At 42.4% G+C, this 18,085-nt stretch overlaps 1 protein-coding gene across 2 annotated transcripts; it reads left to right on the top strand.

Annotated features, from left to right (window-relative positions):
- The first annotated feature begins 211 nt into the window (after window positions 1-211).
- Window positions 212-9,371, top strand: LOC143721146 (uncharacterized). 2 transcript variants are annotated; one of them, XM_077211374.1, is made up of 7 exons: window positions 212-415; window positions 487-556; window positions 638-831; window positions 1,739-1,893; window positions 7,907-8,337; window positions 8,429-8,634; window positions 8,736-9,371. In XM_077211374.1, exons 2-7 carry the CDS (start codon window positions 523-525, stop codon window positions 8,970-8,972), a joined length of 1,257 nt encoding a protein of 418 aa, XP_077067489.1. In that variant the 5' UTR covers window positions 212-415; window positions 487-522; the 3' UTR covers window positions 8,973-9,371. The 2 variants fall into 2 exon arrangements, with proteins under 2 accessions (XP_077067489.1, XP_077067488.1); XM_077211373.1 differs by lacking the exon at window positions 212-415 and having other exon boundaries at window positions 439-556.
- The last annotated feature ends 8,714 nt before the right edge of the window (window positions 9,372-18,085 follow it).

An 18,085-nucleotide genomic window follows, 5' to 3' on the forward strand; every position in this document is an offset into this window, starting at 1 on the left:
GTCTTGGCCACTTTTACTAAAGCTGTTTATGCACTCTTGACTTTGCCTAAAGCAAGGCAGTGCAATTTTGAAATTTTGAGCTAAAGTCAAGTGTCATCCACAGGCTTGTACAGGAACCGTTGGCAGAGATCAAACAAATTATTACATTTCTAAACAACACCCACTCAGTTTTCTCACTGACAGATCCAACAGATAAAAAGGTCAAATATTCATTGTTAGTAAATCTGCAAAATGTCTCTTTTGTGTGAACTATCCCTTCAAGGATGCCTGCTAATCCCCCAAAGACTACTCCCTCTGTTCCTTGACAATCGGTTTTTATGTATCTTTGTTCCAAACATTTTTAAGGAGGTGCCATAGAGTATAAATTCCCTATGCTGATACCAACAACTGCACTGCAGATGCATTCCTCTTACAGGTAACTTTTACTGACATGGTTCATCCATCATTGTTGTAGTGATTCTTGTCTCAGTTTTTGGTGTTTTTCAGACACTGTAATATCTTTACAAACTAAGAAGAGTGAAGATGTCTTGCAAAAGAGTAATGACCATTAGGAAAGGTGAGTAAAAGTTTATGAGTCGTTTTTGACCAATAAAGTGCAACAAAAAAAATCTCTCAGTTTTCACGTATAATTCTACAGAATTGGAGGAAATGATAGAGGAAAATCCCCTCAGCTTCTTTCAGGAGCTTCTTCCATCGGCTGAGCGTACGGCTTTGCTCTACCATCTCTCCTATCTCTGTTTGGCTAAGTTCCCCACGTTGGAGAGGGTTCTCAGAGAGTGTGCTCTTGAAACCCAGAATCTCTTTGCCTCCTCAGAGGCTCTTCTGGAGAAGGTAAAGTCAAAAGTCTTCTGACTTTTCTTTTATTGAAGTCAAACTCTTTTATTGAAGTCAAAGTAAAACTCTTAAAATAAGCTAATTTAATCAGCAGTATCAAGGATAGATTTGTATTGAATTTTAATTTAGGTACAAAACAAGAATTTCAAGGTGTATAATTGAAATGCATTGAAATTAATAGAAATGCCAGCCTAGCTTTTAATAATACATTTAATAAATGTATACATTTTTACTGTAATTAATAACTTGAAATTTAATTTCATGCACTATTGAAAAAGAACATTTCATTTTAAGGTCACGCGGGCTTTCATGGTTTTTAAAGATTTTTGTTCTTTTTCGGATAAATTATAAAAAATATATCATTTGGAAAAAAACAAATTTCTCAAATTTTCAGTAGGTCCAGTAGTTGCTAGAATCAGCAGAAAAAACAACACGTCTATTGAATTTAATAAGTGTCTGATATACAAAATAAAGTTAATTTTATTTAACTGTTAGACTTTTTGTCTTCTGGTGAAGATAAGGGGAATGATAATTATAAAATATTTATGATAAATGTTTGACATGATGGTACACATTATTGTAGTATCTGATGCAGTAGACCATGACATACAATACATATCTGATTAAATGCTAAGACTCTTTGGTTGTGTTGATAAATATTTAAATTAATATTAATGTTTTTATTTATTTTTATTTTGAATGGATTCCCCCCACCACCCGCAAAATTTGGCTTCAAATGGCGAAATTCACTAAAAGGTCATGACTTTGGGGCAATATTAATTTTGTACCTACAATAAACATAGAACTTAATTATTTAATGTACAACTATTTATTTAAATTCACTCACACATCTAAGGGGGCATATGCAAGGACATAACATGTAAAAATTCTTGCTGTCTTTTAGTGTGTGGACACAAGTAACCAAATGGTTTCCACAATGTTCCCTCAACTGAAATTCGCTGTTGAAAATAATGAAAACATTCAGACTACGATGTCTTTGGAAAAAGCAAAAGAATGGATCGCAGAAATTGTTCACAGAGTAGAAGAGATGGTAGACAGGTAACATTTTAGGAAGTGTTTCTAAAGCCCTATTCGGACGGGATTAGTTTTACAAGGGTAAATGGAGTAATGTAATTTTACCACAGGACATCTGTAATATTAATAGCCAACTCGCAGTGGATAAGACATCTCAGTAAAACTAGCAGAAGTGGGAGAGGTAACTCGATTTATGTACCTCCGTCACCTTCCTGTCGTCATGTGCGTATTACGGTGCTTCCTGATATCATGTGCGCAAACACATATAATCAATATATATAACCTATATATAACAGTTAGGTCTGGTCGAACATTTTAATGTGACAAGGAGGAGGCCTGTGACAAATTAAATTAATTGAATTCTGATTGGATTCTGTTGATAATAGGCACTTACCTAAACCAAAAAGAAGTTTTGTGCCTCTGACAAGTGCTTTCGACCTTTTTTATCTGAATGGTCAGCAGAAAACATTTGATTTTTGCCACAGACCTGACCCACCACCAACACTGGAACTGAATGCTTTTTCAAGCGCCTCCATACTTGAAGAAACGTGAAAAACGTCTCAGGTTACGACTGTAACCTATGTTCCCTGAGAACGGGGAACGAGACAATACGTCAACGACGCTATGGGGAACGCCTCAGGCGTGACAGGTGTCTGAAATCACTATCAAATCACGTCAATCATATTGACCGGCGACAGCCCGTGAATCATTAGCGTGAATGATTAACGTGCGACCTGGAAGTATAAAGGGGCGCCTTGCAAACATGACAAATCACCTTATCGTCTGAAGGGACTGTACGGTAGGCAAGCCCCGCGGCATGGCAGGGAGACGTATTGTCTCGTTCCCTGTTCTCAGGGAACATAGGTTACAGTCGTAACCTGAGACGTTCCCTTTCGAAGGGAACTCAACAATACGTCAACGACGCTATGGGGAACGATATACCAACACCGCCATGCTAAGGGGAGTGCATGCCAAGTGGCAGTGACAACTCTCAGAACCAGCAACTTCAAATGAAACGCTAGAACCACTCACCCTCAGGTCACACTGGGCTGTCAGTGACAGCATTCCCTACGGTCATAGCCCAAGCTACAGCCTCACAGAAAAACCTTCATAAACATGGTTAAATGAAAGGTCTACCTGGGCCGGCTCAGGGCCTGGAACCTCAGCTTCCAATTAGAAGGGGTCCCTTCTAGGGAATGTGGCTAGGGAACCCAAGGGAACCCCAGCCAGTCACTATTCAGGGGAACGTACTCTGCCCCGAAATGCCACCAGGACGGCCTGACCTGGCGCCAGTACATAGACACTTAGTCTGGCCAAATCCTGTCTGTCTGAAGACAGAGCCTCTGGACAAATGCCTTAAGTAAGGCATCCAACCCGAGGGACTGCGAAGCTGGCAGTGAACCACTCGGCCCGGATCTCAGAGACGGGATATCCCGGAGAGTATGACTGAGCATAGTGCTTTCCGACCCTTGCTAGCGAGGGGAGTTTCTCTACTCGATCCACGGATCAACCCAGTGTCTGTGTTTCAAAACACTGAGGAGGCCTGTGAAGGCCTAAGGGCTGATCTAACTGGGAGGCCTCACGAGAGGCCTACGACCGTCTGACCAGGCTCAGGCAGCCGCATGCTCATAGAGACCCTCGTGAGGGGAGCACAAGGTCTGCCTGGTAGGCAAACCAGGCTGTAGGCAGAAAAAGGTTCCGGGAGGGAACCTTTAGCAGAGAATGAACACTTTAGCGAGCCAGGGCGCAAGCTCGCCTTCAGCAGCTGCCTATTAAGGCTAGCTGAAACTGATAGCAAGAGACCACTAGCTTCATAAACCCAGCACCACTAGGGAGCGTTACAGGGAGGCCCGGAGAGGCCTACTACCTGATCCTTTAGGGAGGCACGTGAGGCCTACTACCTGATAACCACAGTACGTGGGAACTCACCTTCAGGGAGGCCCGGTGAGGCCTGCTACCTTACAACCACGGTATGTGGGGAGCTCACCTTCAGGGAGGCCTGGTGAGGCCTACCACCTGGTCACCACTATCTGTGGGAACTCACTGGTAGCTTTGAGCCCTGAGTCCGGGTGAAAGTATAAGGTGGCCTGCTAAGGCCAGCCAGCTGGGGACTCGCCTATCAGGGAGGCCTGGTCGGGCCTACTAGCTAATAGCAAGTCATATTCTGCCATAAAGTACACTGTTGGAAACCATACTACACAGCATAATTCACTAATGGGCTTCCAGTAGCGCTATAAGGTATGTCCCACAATGTTGGGACTCACCTCCGAGGAGGCCTGTTTAAGGCCTACTACCCATCAGTGAGTCAACTGCCCGAAACCACCAAGGCCAACCACGTAAAGTGAGCTGGCCTACAGTGCCCTCTGGGGGGCTGTCCAATCAAGGAGGCCTGCTGAGGCCTACTACCCTAATGGCGCAGCCTTCGTTGGCAGAAAAAACACAGCGCCTTTACACAGCGCCTACAGCATCCTGGTGCCTAATCACATTGCCCATGGCAGTGTACTCCGCAAGAAAGCTAGCACCCTTAAAACAAGGGGAGTACAACATACGCCACTCTGCCTCAACGGAGGCCCCAGTTAGTCAGGGGCCTACCATCTATGCATGGGCGTCAGCTCAGGGCAATGCTCTGGCTTCAGGGGAGCGTACTTCGACCAAAGAAGAAGTGAAGCTTACTTCATACTCGACCCGAGCCATAGTGGTGCGAGGTGGGATAAAACAGAACTGGGAGTGAAGTGCTCAGACCTACCCTGTATCACAGGGGAATACTCACACCTCACCCTGAGGTTATCAGGGTGCGGGCCTGCCAGCGGCTCTAGGGGTGACAGAAATGTATCTGTGCCCAACCTAGGGGAGTGGGACTTGAATGAAAGCCAACCACCTACAACCTAGCGCTCGAGCAGTAGCTCAGCGAGGTGAGTGAAGCCTAAACTGGCGGCCTAAATCCATAGGCCAGTTCTGCATGGCAGGGTCGGGCAGGAAACCCAGTCTTCTTCGTGAAGCGAAATACGGCCTAACCCTGCTCAATAAAGACATATATACCACGGAGGCCTGTTTGAGGCCTACCATGTCCTTACAAACCATCCTCAGCACCACGCTGCATTACTCTAGTCACCCCAGAATGCAGAGAAGGGGGCGGGCCTTGGCCTAACGACTCCCACGGGAGGAGGCTGTTTATACAGGGATGCCAGAAACCAACATTCACACAGTGAAGGGTCAGAGGAAGAAATGCTAAAAATTTTTAGCAGAGCGCCTCTAATATCCCTGGCACAGCCTAGGCCAGCTACAGAGGCGGCCCTGGTGAGGGCCAGCCTGCAAGCATAGATCTATCTGAGGGCTCGGAGGAGCCACAGCCTTACTAAAGAATATAGTCTGTATTATTCCATACAAAGGGCTGCAGAATCGCTCAGCCTAATGAAAACCCAAACAGAGCTCAAGGGGCAACATACTCAGGAAGAAGTCAAAACGGACCTGTGGGCCGGACATAAGATCTATCTGAAGCTCTAGCGTCAGTCAACACTCTAAGTAAAACAATTTAAAGAGAGAGACCAACCACTCTACCCTGAGGTGGCTAGCAGCCCGAAGGCTAACACAGTTACCGTTCTGGCCACCCAACGGGGAACTTCAGGGCCCTGATAATCCAATAAAGTTCTCTTACCTTATTACCTTGACATGACCCCATGACTCTATACAGGGAACGAGGTCTGTAAAGAGAGATATGTTATTTTTTAATCACAAAAAGTACTCTTTGAAAAGACCAGCAGCTCACCTGCGGCGTGCAAAGTGAAGACTCGCCAGATAGTTCTTTACAAACCTGGGATCCGCCACTTTACATGCCTGAAAGGGGCGTTTCCACTAACCAAGCCTAGGTGGGCCATCAGAACACAGTTCTCATCATAGGCCCATCCCCAGGCCTGATGTTACGAACGCCTGGGGGTCAGAAGAGAGAGGGCAGATTTCGTGACCCTCCGGGGAGGTTATCCATTACCAACGCTGTGTGCGTTTGTGCTGGATAACCTCCCTCAAATCTCTTCTGTTGCGGGAGTCACGCCTTCTCTGCGACCTGCTCCTCAAGGGAGGGGGCGCACGAGAGGCGACACTGGCTCGCTGACCCTGCCTATGGTCCTCAGACCGTGAAGGGCCAGGCTCTCCCGCTTGCCGGGGTATGGACGCGGATCTCAGCGGTATACAAGTTTTAAACGCTGCTGAGCGCGCCTTCGCCTCCCTGAACTTCCCCACCACCGCTTCTACAGAGGTGCCGAAGAGTTCGGAAGGCGAAACCGGCGAATCGAGGAGAAAGGCTTTTTCTTTCTCCCCGATGTCGGCTAGACTTAACCACAGATGCCTCTCCGTGGCCACCATCGCCGCCATCGACCGACCGATCGCGGCAGCGGTTTGCTTGGTGGCCCGGAGAGCCAGATCTGTGGTGCGGCGCAGCTCAGCCACCGCCTCAGGGGACATCCCTGCCCCCTGGTCGAGATCCCCCAGCAGGTCGGCCTGGTACGCCTGTAATACTGCCATGGTGTGCAGTGCAGCACCGGCCTGACCTGCTGCCGTGTATGCTCTGCCATTCAAACGAGCCGTTGTTTTTAGCGGTTTGGATGGCAGGGTTGGAGCTTTCAATGTCGCTGCCCGCCCAGACACGAGATAGTTCGCGAACGTCTCGTCAATGGGCGGCATTGACACGTACCCATGCTCTCCGATCCCCTCGACATCAGCGAAACTGGCCCGCTGATGTCGGTGAATACGGGCAGAGTATGGGCTCTTCCATGCCCTCTCGATCTCCGTGTGAAGATCAAGAAGGAATGGAAGGCTCACCTGAGCTGGTGGTGTATGGCCGGGGAGAAACCGACGTCGAGCCTACAGCGAGCGATCTCTCCTCTAGCGCGCTGCCAAGACAGCTGCAGCCTATTGACAGCGCGCTCCATCACATCCACCAGCTCTGCATACACGGGGCAGGGTGGCTGAGGAGGTTCAGGATCTACCTGATCATACACCTCCTCAGCCCTCTCCTGCGCGTCCTGAAGAGCATCAACTGCAGGTACAGTCGGTGAGTAATCTTCCCCATCGACCTGCAGTTCGCCCTCGTCAGCCGTCGAATCATCTGAGAGGTTAACAACCCTCTCGAGGCGATCGACGAGCTCCATCTGGGAGCCCCATGATTTAAGTCGCCGCTCGGCCTCGGCACGAGCGGGACCCGCGCCGTGGGGTCCAGACGCTGAACCCCCTTCACTCGAGAAGAGGGCCACACGAGAGCGGAGCGTTTTAAGAGAAAAACGCTCGCAGTTAGCACAGAGGGCTCCCTCGAGAACCTCCCGTGCGTGCTCTTCACCCAAGCAAAAAACGCACAGCTCGTGTGTGTCGGCCGGTGTCAGAAACCTCGGACACGGGTCGGCACACTTACGAAAACAATCTGCCTTAGCTGTGCGTTTCATCCTTCTCTTACCTTCGTATACTTGAATAGCGTTTCAAACAAACAGTCCCTGAAGATGATGAGATGGTTTGTCATGTTTGCAAGGCGCCCCTTTATACTTCCAGGTCGCACGTTAATCATTCACGCTAATGATTCACGGGCTGTCGCCGGTCAATATGATTGACGTGATTTGATAGTGATTTCAGACACCTGTCACGCCTGAGGCGTTCCCCATAGCGTCGTTGACGTATTGTTGAGTTCCCTTCGAAAGGGAACTACTTTTAAACAGGAAATAACAGAATATTTACATATATTTACAGCTGGTCTATTTGCAGGGGATTTGTATTATCTGAGGTATTTTTTACAGACATTTTTACAGAAGGTAAAAGTCGCCGTAATCTTTACTGACATTTCTGTAAGGATTGCTGAGATGGCACATTTGGACGGGACTAAAATTACTGTGAAGCTCTGGTAATAATCACTTTACCCCACCGCTCTATGTTAAACTAATCCTGTCCGAATAGGGCTTAAGTATTACACGTCAAAAGCATTATGATATATGAACCCATACAGAACAAAGTTTACTATGGTTGAACTGATGGTTTATCTGAAATCTGTCATTATCAGATATGAGAAACACAACCGCAGTGTGGCTTCCTGCACCAGTGATGTGATTTTTGAAAAGACTGAGACAGAAAAAAAAGTTGCACAAACTACTAAGGAGATAGAGGCTCTAGAGAAGGTGGTGAGAGATCTTCAGATGGATCTGAGGAAAACCTTAGAGGAAATCGGACAAATTGAGTCAAAGATAAACCAGTGTCATTCCAGATTTGCTTGTAGAAGAATGTTTGGTTTCAGTTTTCTGGCTGTCATTGTACCATTTGTTGGACACGTTCTTAAATCAACTTTTCAAGCTAAACCTGCAAAAAACCAGGCTCTCGCTAATGAAAAAGCTCAACTTGTTGCTCAGAAGTCAAACCTGAAAAGCCAGGAGTACAATATCCAAGTCAGGCTGACTGATTTTCAGCTGCAGTTGGCAAACAAGAAGACTGAAAATGGTGAGAATATTTCAAGATCTCTGTGTGCCAATGGTCAAAAACCTCAGAGTGAACTCTCATAATCAAAGTATGCTTCATATTGTTTTTCAAGGTTCAATACCTGAAACTGTCCATCTGAGTGATGTCCAAAAGCACCTTTATCAAATCCAACAAACTCTGCTTAAGCATAATATATTCTGGAAATCAGTGCTAGTATTTCTGGAATCTCTCAAAAGCGAGACCTTTTCTAATGAACACTTCATGGAGGAGAATGAACTGAAGGGGATTGTTCTGATGCATATTGATTTAGCGCAAGAGGTAACTTTCACACACTGAGTAAACGTTCAGTTGCAGTTAATGACCGTTAATTTCATTGCATTTTCTATGTTGTGATTCATTTTGTATCTCACATTTTTCAGCATTGGAAGGCCTTTGGTGAATCCTGTCAGACGGCAAAGAGGGCCTTTAGTTTGCAGAATAAGGATGCGTATAAGTTCCTGGAGTTCAACCCATCTTCATTGTCACCAGAGCAATGGAAAAGGCGGTATAACATTGTCAAAGCAGATCTTACCAAAATAGATACTGCCATCGGTGCACATGATGATGGCTGTCATAACTTTACAGTACATAGAAGTATATACAACTTACACATTTGAAATGTTTTACAAAGCTGCATTAAAATTATCGCTGGCTAGCGCTGTGGTTGCTAGTGGGCGTTTCCACTAGTTTCCTTGTAAAGGTTATGAATGACATTCATAGATGTCATTCCATGTTGTGAACATCTACATTTACATCAACATTTTGGAATCAATTTTCTTTCCACTAAACATTTCGAAAGAGAAAGATTATATAAATGGAATCAGCAAATGTATAATATAAAAGACAATCAAGCTGAAAAGAAAAACTGCTTGTGTAAAAAATTTGAGAATACATTTATTTTTAAATTAGCATCTTGTCTGTAGTTTGATTTATAGAATTGCTGTGGTACTATATGATGAATTTATGTGAAAACTGTAAAGCCAAAATCATGATTAATATAATATAGTTTTAAATGATATGTTGTTTGTGTTTGTATTGTGTGTGTAACATGCTTTTTCAAATAAATGGATAAAAAAAAACATCTTGGATATATGTGAGGACTCGAAACAGAGGATGAAATAGAATCCAAATGCTGGAAGTTTTATTAATCTCAGCAAACAAATCCAATAAACTAGACAGAGATGTAGTCGATAAGCCAGACAGGGTAAACGGAGACAAGTCATCAGTCCAACCAGGCAAACAGAGCAAAAACGGTAATCCAAAAGGCAGTAATCCAATAAGGCAAGCACAATGGTCATAACAAGATGACAATGAACATGCAATGAAAAGCACTCGGCAAGGCAGTGATAAACTGGCAATACTTTGCAAAGTAGCAATGGAAATGCATTGCTTCATATACTGGTGTGAGGCAGGAAGTAACCAACGAACCAACAGTCCTCTTAGCCCTTGGCTAAGAGAGGGCAGAATTGCACTCGATCAGAAGGGGCTCGGACTGTGGTCGGAGCCTCCAGAGAGGTAATGGTGGGTCAAGCTCATTCAGAGGTCAACTCCAACTAAACATAGAGGATTTGAGCCTGCACTGCAGGGACTGTCCACGCATATACGCTTTAAAGGGGCGCCACTCAATAGGGGTGCCAAAATGAGTTAACGAGTGATTTTTTTTTAGATTTTTTTTACTAATACTATTTTAAAAACATCAATTCAAAATACTACAAAATAAAGCAAAAAAACTCCACAAAAACTTAACTAAGTCCCCCGACTCCGGTCCGGCGCAACAATCTTCCCCTGCCCAGCGAGTGCTTGAAGTGCGTCAGAAACAGAGCGCGCGCGATCAGTTTACTGTTCAGGTAATTTGTTGTGTAGCGTCGCCCCTCGCTGCATCCAATGTAGACAGCATTTCTTTCGTTTGAGGGCACTTAACACACTCAAGCACCCCGTAGAAATGGACCTGGCAGCTCGCGCCAGGTCTAGACATGGTGAAAGTTACCTGATTGTGACGGATGGCCAAATTTACATGACATATTTTAAATGGGAAATTAAGCAGTCAGTCAATTTTAATTCAATTCAATTCAATTCAAATTTATTTGTATAGCGCTTTTCACAATACACATTGTCTCAAAGCAGCTTTACAGAAAGTGCATTTCGGAAATGTACATAGAAAAATACAGTTAGTTAATCATGTATTAATTTATGGCATAACATATCGCCGGCTTTGAGTCGTCTCTTCACAGGCGTCGAGTCGTCTCTTCACAGGCGTTGGGGCATCTGAAGTCTCCGTGAGAGGCTGGATACAAACTGGAGCTGACGAACGCTATTTACCTCGGGACTAGCGTCCCGAGATAACAGCAGAAAGGCAGATGGGAAATAATTAGCATAGCTGATGTTCATAATGTTAATGCATTCGAACTGATTCAGCAGTAGTATTAAAGGTTAAGCATTAAGTGAATGCTAGGTTAAAGAGATGCGTCTTTAATCTAGTTTTTAACTGGGACAGCGAGTCTGAGTCTCGAACAATATCAGGAAGGCTATTCCAGAGTTTAGGAGCTAAATGCGAGAACGCCCTCCCTCCTTTAGTTGACTTAGATATCCTAGGAATGACCAGAAGCCTCGAATTTAGTGATCTTAAAGAGCGCGATGGATTGTATGGCGATAGAAGGTCTGTTAAATACACAGGAGCTAAACCATTTAGGGCTTTATAGGTCAGTAGGAATACTTTGTAATTGATACGTAACTTAATAGGTAACCAGTGTAGAGATGATAAAATAGGTGTTATATGATCATATTTTCTTGATCTAGTAAGATCTCTAGCGGCTGCATTTTGCACTAACTGTAGCTTGTTTATTGAGGATGCAGGACAACCAGCTAATAAAGCATTACAGTAATCTAGTCTCGAGGTCATGAATGCATGAACTAACTTTTCTGCATCAGAAACAGATAGCATGTTACGTAGCTTAGCAATGTTTCTAAGGTGAAAAAAGGCTGTTCTTGTAATATATGAAATATGATTTTCGAAAGTCAAGTTGCGGTCTAGTATAACACCCAGGTCTTTTACTGGAGTGGATAAAGTAACAGGACATCCTTCTAAATTAAAGTTGTATTGTAAGGGATTTTGTGGGTAGTTTTTTGGACCGATAAGTAGTACCTCCGTTTTATCTGAATTTAATAGCAGGAAATTACACGTCATCCAGCATTTTATATCATTTAGACACTCTGTCAATTTAGATAAGTTAGTGTTTTCATCTGGTCGTGATGAGATATATAATTGAGTGTCATCAGCATAACAGTGGAAATTAATTCCATGTTTTCTTATAATATTACCAAGTGGCAGCATGTATATTGAGAATAGCAGAGGGCCTAACACCGATCCTTGCGGCACTCCATAGTCTACTGACGTTATCTTTGATTTTTCCCCATTTAAACAGACAAAATGGTAACGGTCTGATAAGTACGATCTAAACCAGCTTAATGCCTGTCCCTGAACACCAGTGTAGTTTTGTAGTCGATCCAAGAGTATTTTATGATCTATAGTGTCGAACGCAGTGCTAAGATCGAGTAGAACTAGTATTGAGATACAGCCTTGGTCAGAAGCTAAAAGTAAATAATTTGTAATTTTAACTAGCGCAGTTTCTGTGCTATGATGCGGTCTGAATCCCGACTGGAATTTTTCATAGATATCATTTTCTTGCAAGAAAGAGCACAATTGAGCGGACATAACTTTTTCTAGTATTTTAGACATAAATGGAAGATTTGAGATGGGTCTGTAATTTGCTAAGTTATTTGGATCTAATTGCGGTTTCTTAATGAGAGGTTTTATTACTGCCAGCTTGAATATTTTTGGAACATGACCTAAAAATAAAGATGAGTTAATAATATTAAGAAGAGGCTCTTCCACTACAGGTAACACTTCTTTCAGTAGTTTAGTGGGTATTGGATCTAATAAACATGTTGTTGGTTTAGATGCAATGATAAGTTTATTTAGCTCTTCCTGTCCTATAGTTGTAAAGCGGTGTAGTTGTTCTAGAGGGGCCATAATTGAGGCCGAATCATAAGACATCATAGAGGATTGTATATTTACAATTGTGTGTCGGATGCTTTCTATTTTCTCATTGAAGTAATTCATAAAATCATTACTACTATACTGTAACGGAATATTTTGCTCTGGTGATGTTTGTTTATTTGTTAGTCTAGCCACGGTGTTGAATAAAAACCTTGGATTATTTTGGTTATTTTCTATTAGTTTGCGGAGATGCTCAGCCCTGGCTGCTTTTAGAGCCTTTTTATAACGTGACATACTGTCTTTCCACGCGATTCTAAGGACCTCTAAATTAGTTTGTTTCCATTTACGCTCTAAGTTACGAGTTTCTCTCTTGATTGCATGCGTAACACTGTTGTACCATGGTGCTTTAGTTTTCTCTCTAACCTTTTTTAATCTAATTGGTGCAACAATATCTAGTGTACTAGAGAACATGGTGCTCAAACTGCTAGTCATTTACTCTAGTTCATCTGTTTGTTTGGGTGCACTGCGCAGCTGAGATAGATCAGGTAAGCTATTTGAGAATCTATCTATAGTGGTTGGAAGGATTGTTCTGCCTGGTCGATAACGTGGCGCAACATGACAAATTTCAGCAGTACGTATTACGCAAGATACCATGTAATGATCAGTGAGATCGTCACTTTGCGGTATAATATTTATATCAGTTGGATTGGTTCCATATGATATAATTAAATCTAGTGTATGATTTAGACGATGAGTGGGACCACTGACGTTTTGCGTGACCCCAAAGGAGTTTAATAAATCTGTAAACGCAGCCCCTAACGCATCATTTGTATTATCTACGTGTATGTTAAAGTCTCCAACAATTATTGCTTTATCGACATTGACCAATAGATCTGAGAGAAAGTATGCAAACTCTTTTAGGAAGTCAGCATAGGGCCCTGGAGGTCTATATAGGGTAGCCAAGGCTAGAGATAATATGGATTTGTTTCTTACATCTAAGAGCGTAACATTTAGCACAAGTACTTCAAACGAATTAAACCTGTGACCTGTTTTCTGAGTAACATTAAGAATATCTCTATAGATTGTTGCAACACCGCCGCCACGACCGATCAGACGGGGCTCATGCTTATAACAGTATCCTGGTGGAGTAGACTCATTTAGACCGAAATAATCATTTGGTTTAACCAGGTTTCAGTAAGGCAAAGTACATCGAAACTATTATCTGTGACCATTTCATTTACAATGTGGTGTGAGCGATCTAATGTTTAGAAGACCTAGCTTTAGAAATTGTTTTTGTTCACTGATATTTAGATTTTCTGGTTTAATTACAATAAGATTTTTGCTAGATCCTACACTAGATTTATTGTTTGGCCTCACTAAGCGAGGAATAGACACAGTTTCTATATAATGTTCTACACTACTTATATCAATTAAGTTGGGACAGCAAAGACTGTGATTTGGACTTTGACTTACTAGTCATATGGTGTGTAACGTCTTGGAGATGTCGTCCGACAGAACAGCCGCTCCGATTCTGCTGGGGTGCAGGCCATCAGCACGGTAGAGCCTAGGTCGCTCCCAGAACAGATTCCAATTATTTACAAAGAGCAGTTTCTGTTCATTACACCATGACATTAACCATTCATTTAGAGCAAATAATCTACTGAACCTTTCTTGTCCTAGTCGGTACGTGGGAAGCGGTCCAGACACGATCATCGTTGCTTCAGGCGATGTGCTGCGAACCGTCTCAATCAGGCTTCTGTAGTCCTTCTTCAGAACCTCCGTCTGCTGCAGCCTGATATCAGTTTACATGATTTAATAGATGGATTTCCACTATAATCAAAAATTATATAAGAAACATGACAAATGTTAACTTATAAAAGAAACACCGTTACATCTTTCGTGGCAAGGGCGCTGCCATTGTGCAGTATTATAACCGGTGACGTCACGGGGTGGGTTTGCTCTGTGCTGAGTTCAGTAAAATACAGTGAAAGATGCATGTAAGCTGCTCGAACCAGCAAACAACTAACGTTAGGTACAGTCATTGTTAGCTAACAGCTGTAAGCATGAACTAGCTAACGCTAACTTAGTGTTTAGCTAGTGAACTTTATTAATACTGACAAAAAGACGACGTGTAACGTTAACAAACTGCAGATGGAAACATTGTTCGCGATGTCTGCAATAAATCAACCATGGTGGTTAAAATATCTTGTAAATCATGTAAACTTGACTGACTGCTTCATTTCCCCTTTAAATTAGCATTATAGTCTGCAATAGATACAGTGCCAAAAGGAAGAGAAGAGGATAAAAGGGGATAAAGACAGAGGTAATGTAATGAATGAACAGTTTATCTAATTGCATAGTAGTAAGATATATAATTTAATGGCAGTTATTTTTACCTTAAACTTAAGCTAACAATTGTTCTGAGTTCTCCAGAGGCCCCAGACAGTGTGATTTGTAACAATCACGTCAGTTTTTTTAGACGCATTCACTATCACTTTTATTAATTAATGTTTTACTCTACAGTTGTGCAGTTTTGAAGGGGATATATGGCATTTTTTTTATTTATTTGCCAAAATTATTAATGATATTTATATAGGCTACAGCTTTATTAAAAGTAGCAACGTTTTATGTGAGATTAACATTTAAGAAGACATTTCGCAGTTTCTTTCAAGGTGGAAACATGAAACGTGCCATAGCTTAGTGGAAGATTGCTGCCATCAACTGCAAAACAAACACTTTTGCTAGTGCTCAATGAATAGTTTGCCATGAATGACATTTGGACGATGACATCACTGTTTTATCCAGAGCGGCTATATATACACTGAACAAAATTATAAACGCAACAAAACTTTAAAGCTGTAAATCTGCCTTGAAATAATCTATATTGTAAAAAGAGCTATAAAAATAAAGGTGACTGTCATGATTCTGCCCTCGTGTCCTTGATTTTCTCTTGTCTTGAGGCAGGATTATGACAGAATCATGTTTTGTGTGCAAGCACATGGTCTTGTTTTGAGCCATGTGCTTGTGTTGTCTCGTTACGTTACCCCGCCCCCTTGTTATCCTCGTCTCGTCATTATTGTCTAGTCAGCTTCACCTGTCTTTGTCATTAGTGTCTCCCTATTTAATCCCCTTGTGTTTGCTGTCCTGTGTCGGTACATTGTCTATTTTTGCGTGTATATCCCTGGAAGTATTTAATCTGAAGTCCTGTTCAATTAGAATTGTGAGTTTGCTTCTTGTCAAGTCAGAATCTTAGTTTGTCATCGTGTCTTAGTTTAGTTGAACTCTGCTCCTGTCCTGTTTTGCCCCCTCGTGGGTTTTTTGTTTTCTGTTGTGTCAGAATAAACATTTAGTGTCTGCAAATTGCCTGCGTTTGGGTTCGTTCTCCAATCACATGACAGGAACTTGACTTGAATGCTAGATGTAATGCTCTTGCTATTTGTGTTTAGGCTGTAATGTGTGTATATGTGTGTATATATATATATATATATATAGGATAAATAATCATGAACACAATGACAGGGCGAAATGGGCTGTGATGCATGGGGCACCAGATAAAATCTTGCCTAGGGCTGCAAATTGGCCAGGGCCGGCCCTGGGTCCATGTAGGTTGTCTACAAACTGAAAGTTTGGTGGTTCGATCCCCAGTTCCACCTGACAAGGTGTCCATGAGCAAGACACCTAACCCCAGCTGCTGGATGGCGCCTTGCATGGCGTACACCGCTGTCGTTCTATGAGTGAATGGGTGAATGTGAGGCAACATGTAGAGAGCTTTGGTGGCCATTGGGTCTGTGAAAGTGCTATATAAATGCAGTCCATTTACCATGAAATGTATACATTTATGAGTATTGCTGTACCTCTAGAATTAAAGTTAAAACTTGAATGAAAGATTTGTCTTCTTATATTACTTGTAAAAACGCGATAGCTGCCCCTAGTCTCCCAAGATGGGCTAGTACATTACCCCGTTTTATAGCCTGTAAGGCGGGATCTTCCATAACATTTTCATTGAGTCAACAAAGTGTCAATTTATTGACTACAAGACTTAAGTACTGACCAAACATTATGCAGAAGAACGAGAGAGAGAAAAAAAAACACTGACTTATAAATGGGACATCAGCACATTACTGAGTTCTGGGTCTCAGATGTTTCTCAGGGATCCCTCACCAGAACTAACCCAGCCTCAGAAAATTAAACACTTTAACAAACCAGATCAACCCATTTTTATAATTACGGGGGTCTCACAAAAGTTCTAATTCCATTACATCAAACTTAAAGGAAAATAAATAAATAATAATAATATATAACTCAAATAAACATAAAATCACATTTACCATAAAGCCATAATGAAAATATACTTAAACATACAGGTCCTTCTCAAAAAATTAGCATATTGTGATAAAGTTCATTATTTTCCATAATGTAATGATAAAATTAAACTTTCATATATTTTAGATTCATTGCACACCAACTGAAATATTTCAGGTCTTTTATTGTTTAAATACTGATGATTTTGGCATACAGCTCATGAAAACCCAAAATTCCTATCTCAAAAAATTAGCATATCATGAAAAGTGTCTCTAAACGAGCTATTAACCTAATCATCTGAATCAACTAATTAACTCTAAACACCTGCAAAAGATTCCTGAGGCTTTTAAAAACTCCCAGCCTGTTTCATTACTCAAAACTGCAATCATGGGTAAGACTGCCGACCTGACTGCTGTCCAGAAGGCCATCATTGACACCCTCAAGCAAGAGGGTAAGTCACAGAAAGAAATTTCTGAACAAATAGGCTGTTCCCAGAGTGCTGTATCAAGGCACCTCAGTGGGAAGTCTGTGGGAAGGAAAAAGTGTGGCAAAAAACGTTGCACAACGAGAAGAGGTGACCGGACCCTGAGGAAGATTGTGGAGAAGGACCGATTCCAGACCTTGGGGGACCTGCGGAAGCAGTGGACTTAGTCTGGAGTAGAAACATCCAGAGTCACCATGCACAGGCGTGTGCAGGAAATGGGTTACAGGGCAAGGTCAATGCAGCTAGCTATCAGCAGATTTTGCTTCCATCTGCTGAAAAGCTTTATGGAGATGAAGATTTCATTTTTCAGCATGACCTGGCACCTGCTCACAGCGCCAAAACCACTGGTAAATGGTTTACTGACCATGGTATTACTGTGCTCAATTGGCCAGCCAACTCTCCTGACCTGAACCCCATAGAGAATATGTGGGATATTGTGAAGATAAAGTTGAGAGACGCAAGACCCAACACTCTGGATGAGCTTAAGGCCGCTATCGAAGCATCCTGGGCCTCCATAACACCTCACCAGTGCCACAGGCTGATTGCCTCCATGCCACGCCGCATTGAAGCAGTCATTTCTGCAGAAGGATTCCCGACCCAGTATTGAGTGCATAACTGAACATAATTATTTGAAGGTTGACTTTTTTTGTATTAAAAACACTTATTTTATTGGTCGGATGAAATATGTTAATTTTGAGATAGGAATTTTGGGTTTTCATGAGCTGTATGCCAAAATCATCAGTATTAAAACAATAAAAGACCTGAAATATTTCAGTTGGTGTGCAATGAATCTAAAATATATGAAAGTTTAATTTTTATCATTACATTATGGAAAATAATGTACTTTATCACAATATGCAAATTTTTTGAGAAGGACCTGTACACACACAGAAAATATCCTTTAAACTCAACCCCAAATTTGTGTCCCTAAAACTACATTTCCCATA

Source organism: Siphateles boraxobius, unplaced genomic scaffold (assembly GCF_051911475.1).
Source record: "Siphateles boraxobius isolate OS27281-9 unplaced genomic scaffold, OSU_SipBor_1 65, whole genome shotgun sequence".
Lineage (NCBI taxonomy): Eukaryota > Metazoa > Chordata > Actinopteri > Cypriniformes > Leuciscidae > Siphateles > Siphateles boraxobius.

Bases quoted from the DNA above. Each gene is read 5' to 3' on its own strand.
- LOC143721146 (XM_077211374.1), top strand. From the start codon at position 523: ATGTCTTGCAAAAGAGTAATGACCATTAGGAAAG. The intron at 557-637 runs GTGAGTAAAAGT...ATAATTCTACAG, and splicing joins AGTAATGACCATTAGGAAAG to AATTGGAGGAAATGATAGAG. The intron at 8,338-8,428 runs GTGAGAATATTT...TTGTTTTTCAAG, and splicing joins AAACAAGAAGACTGAAAATG to GTTCAATACCTGAAACTGTC.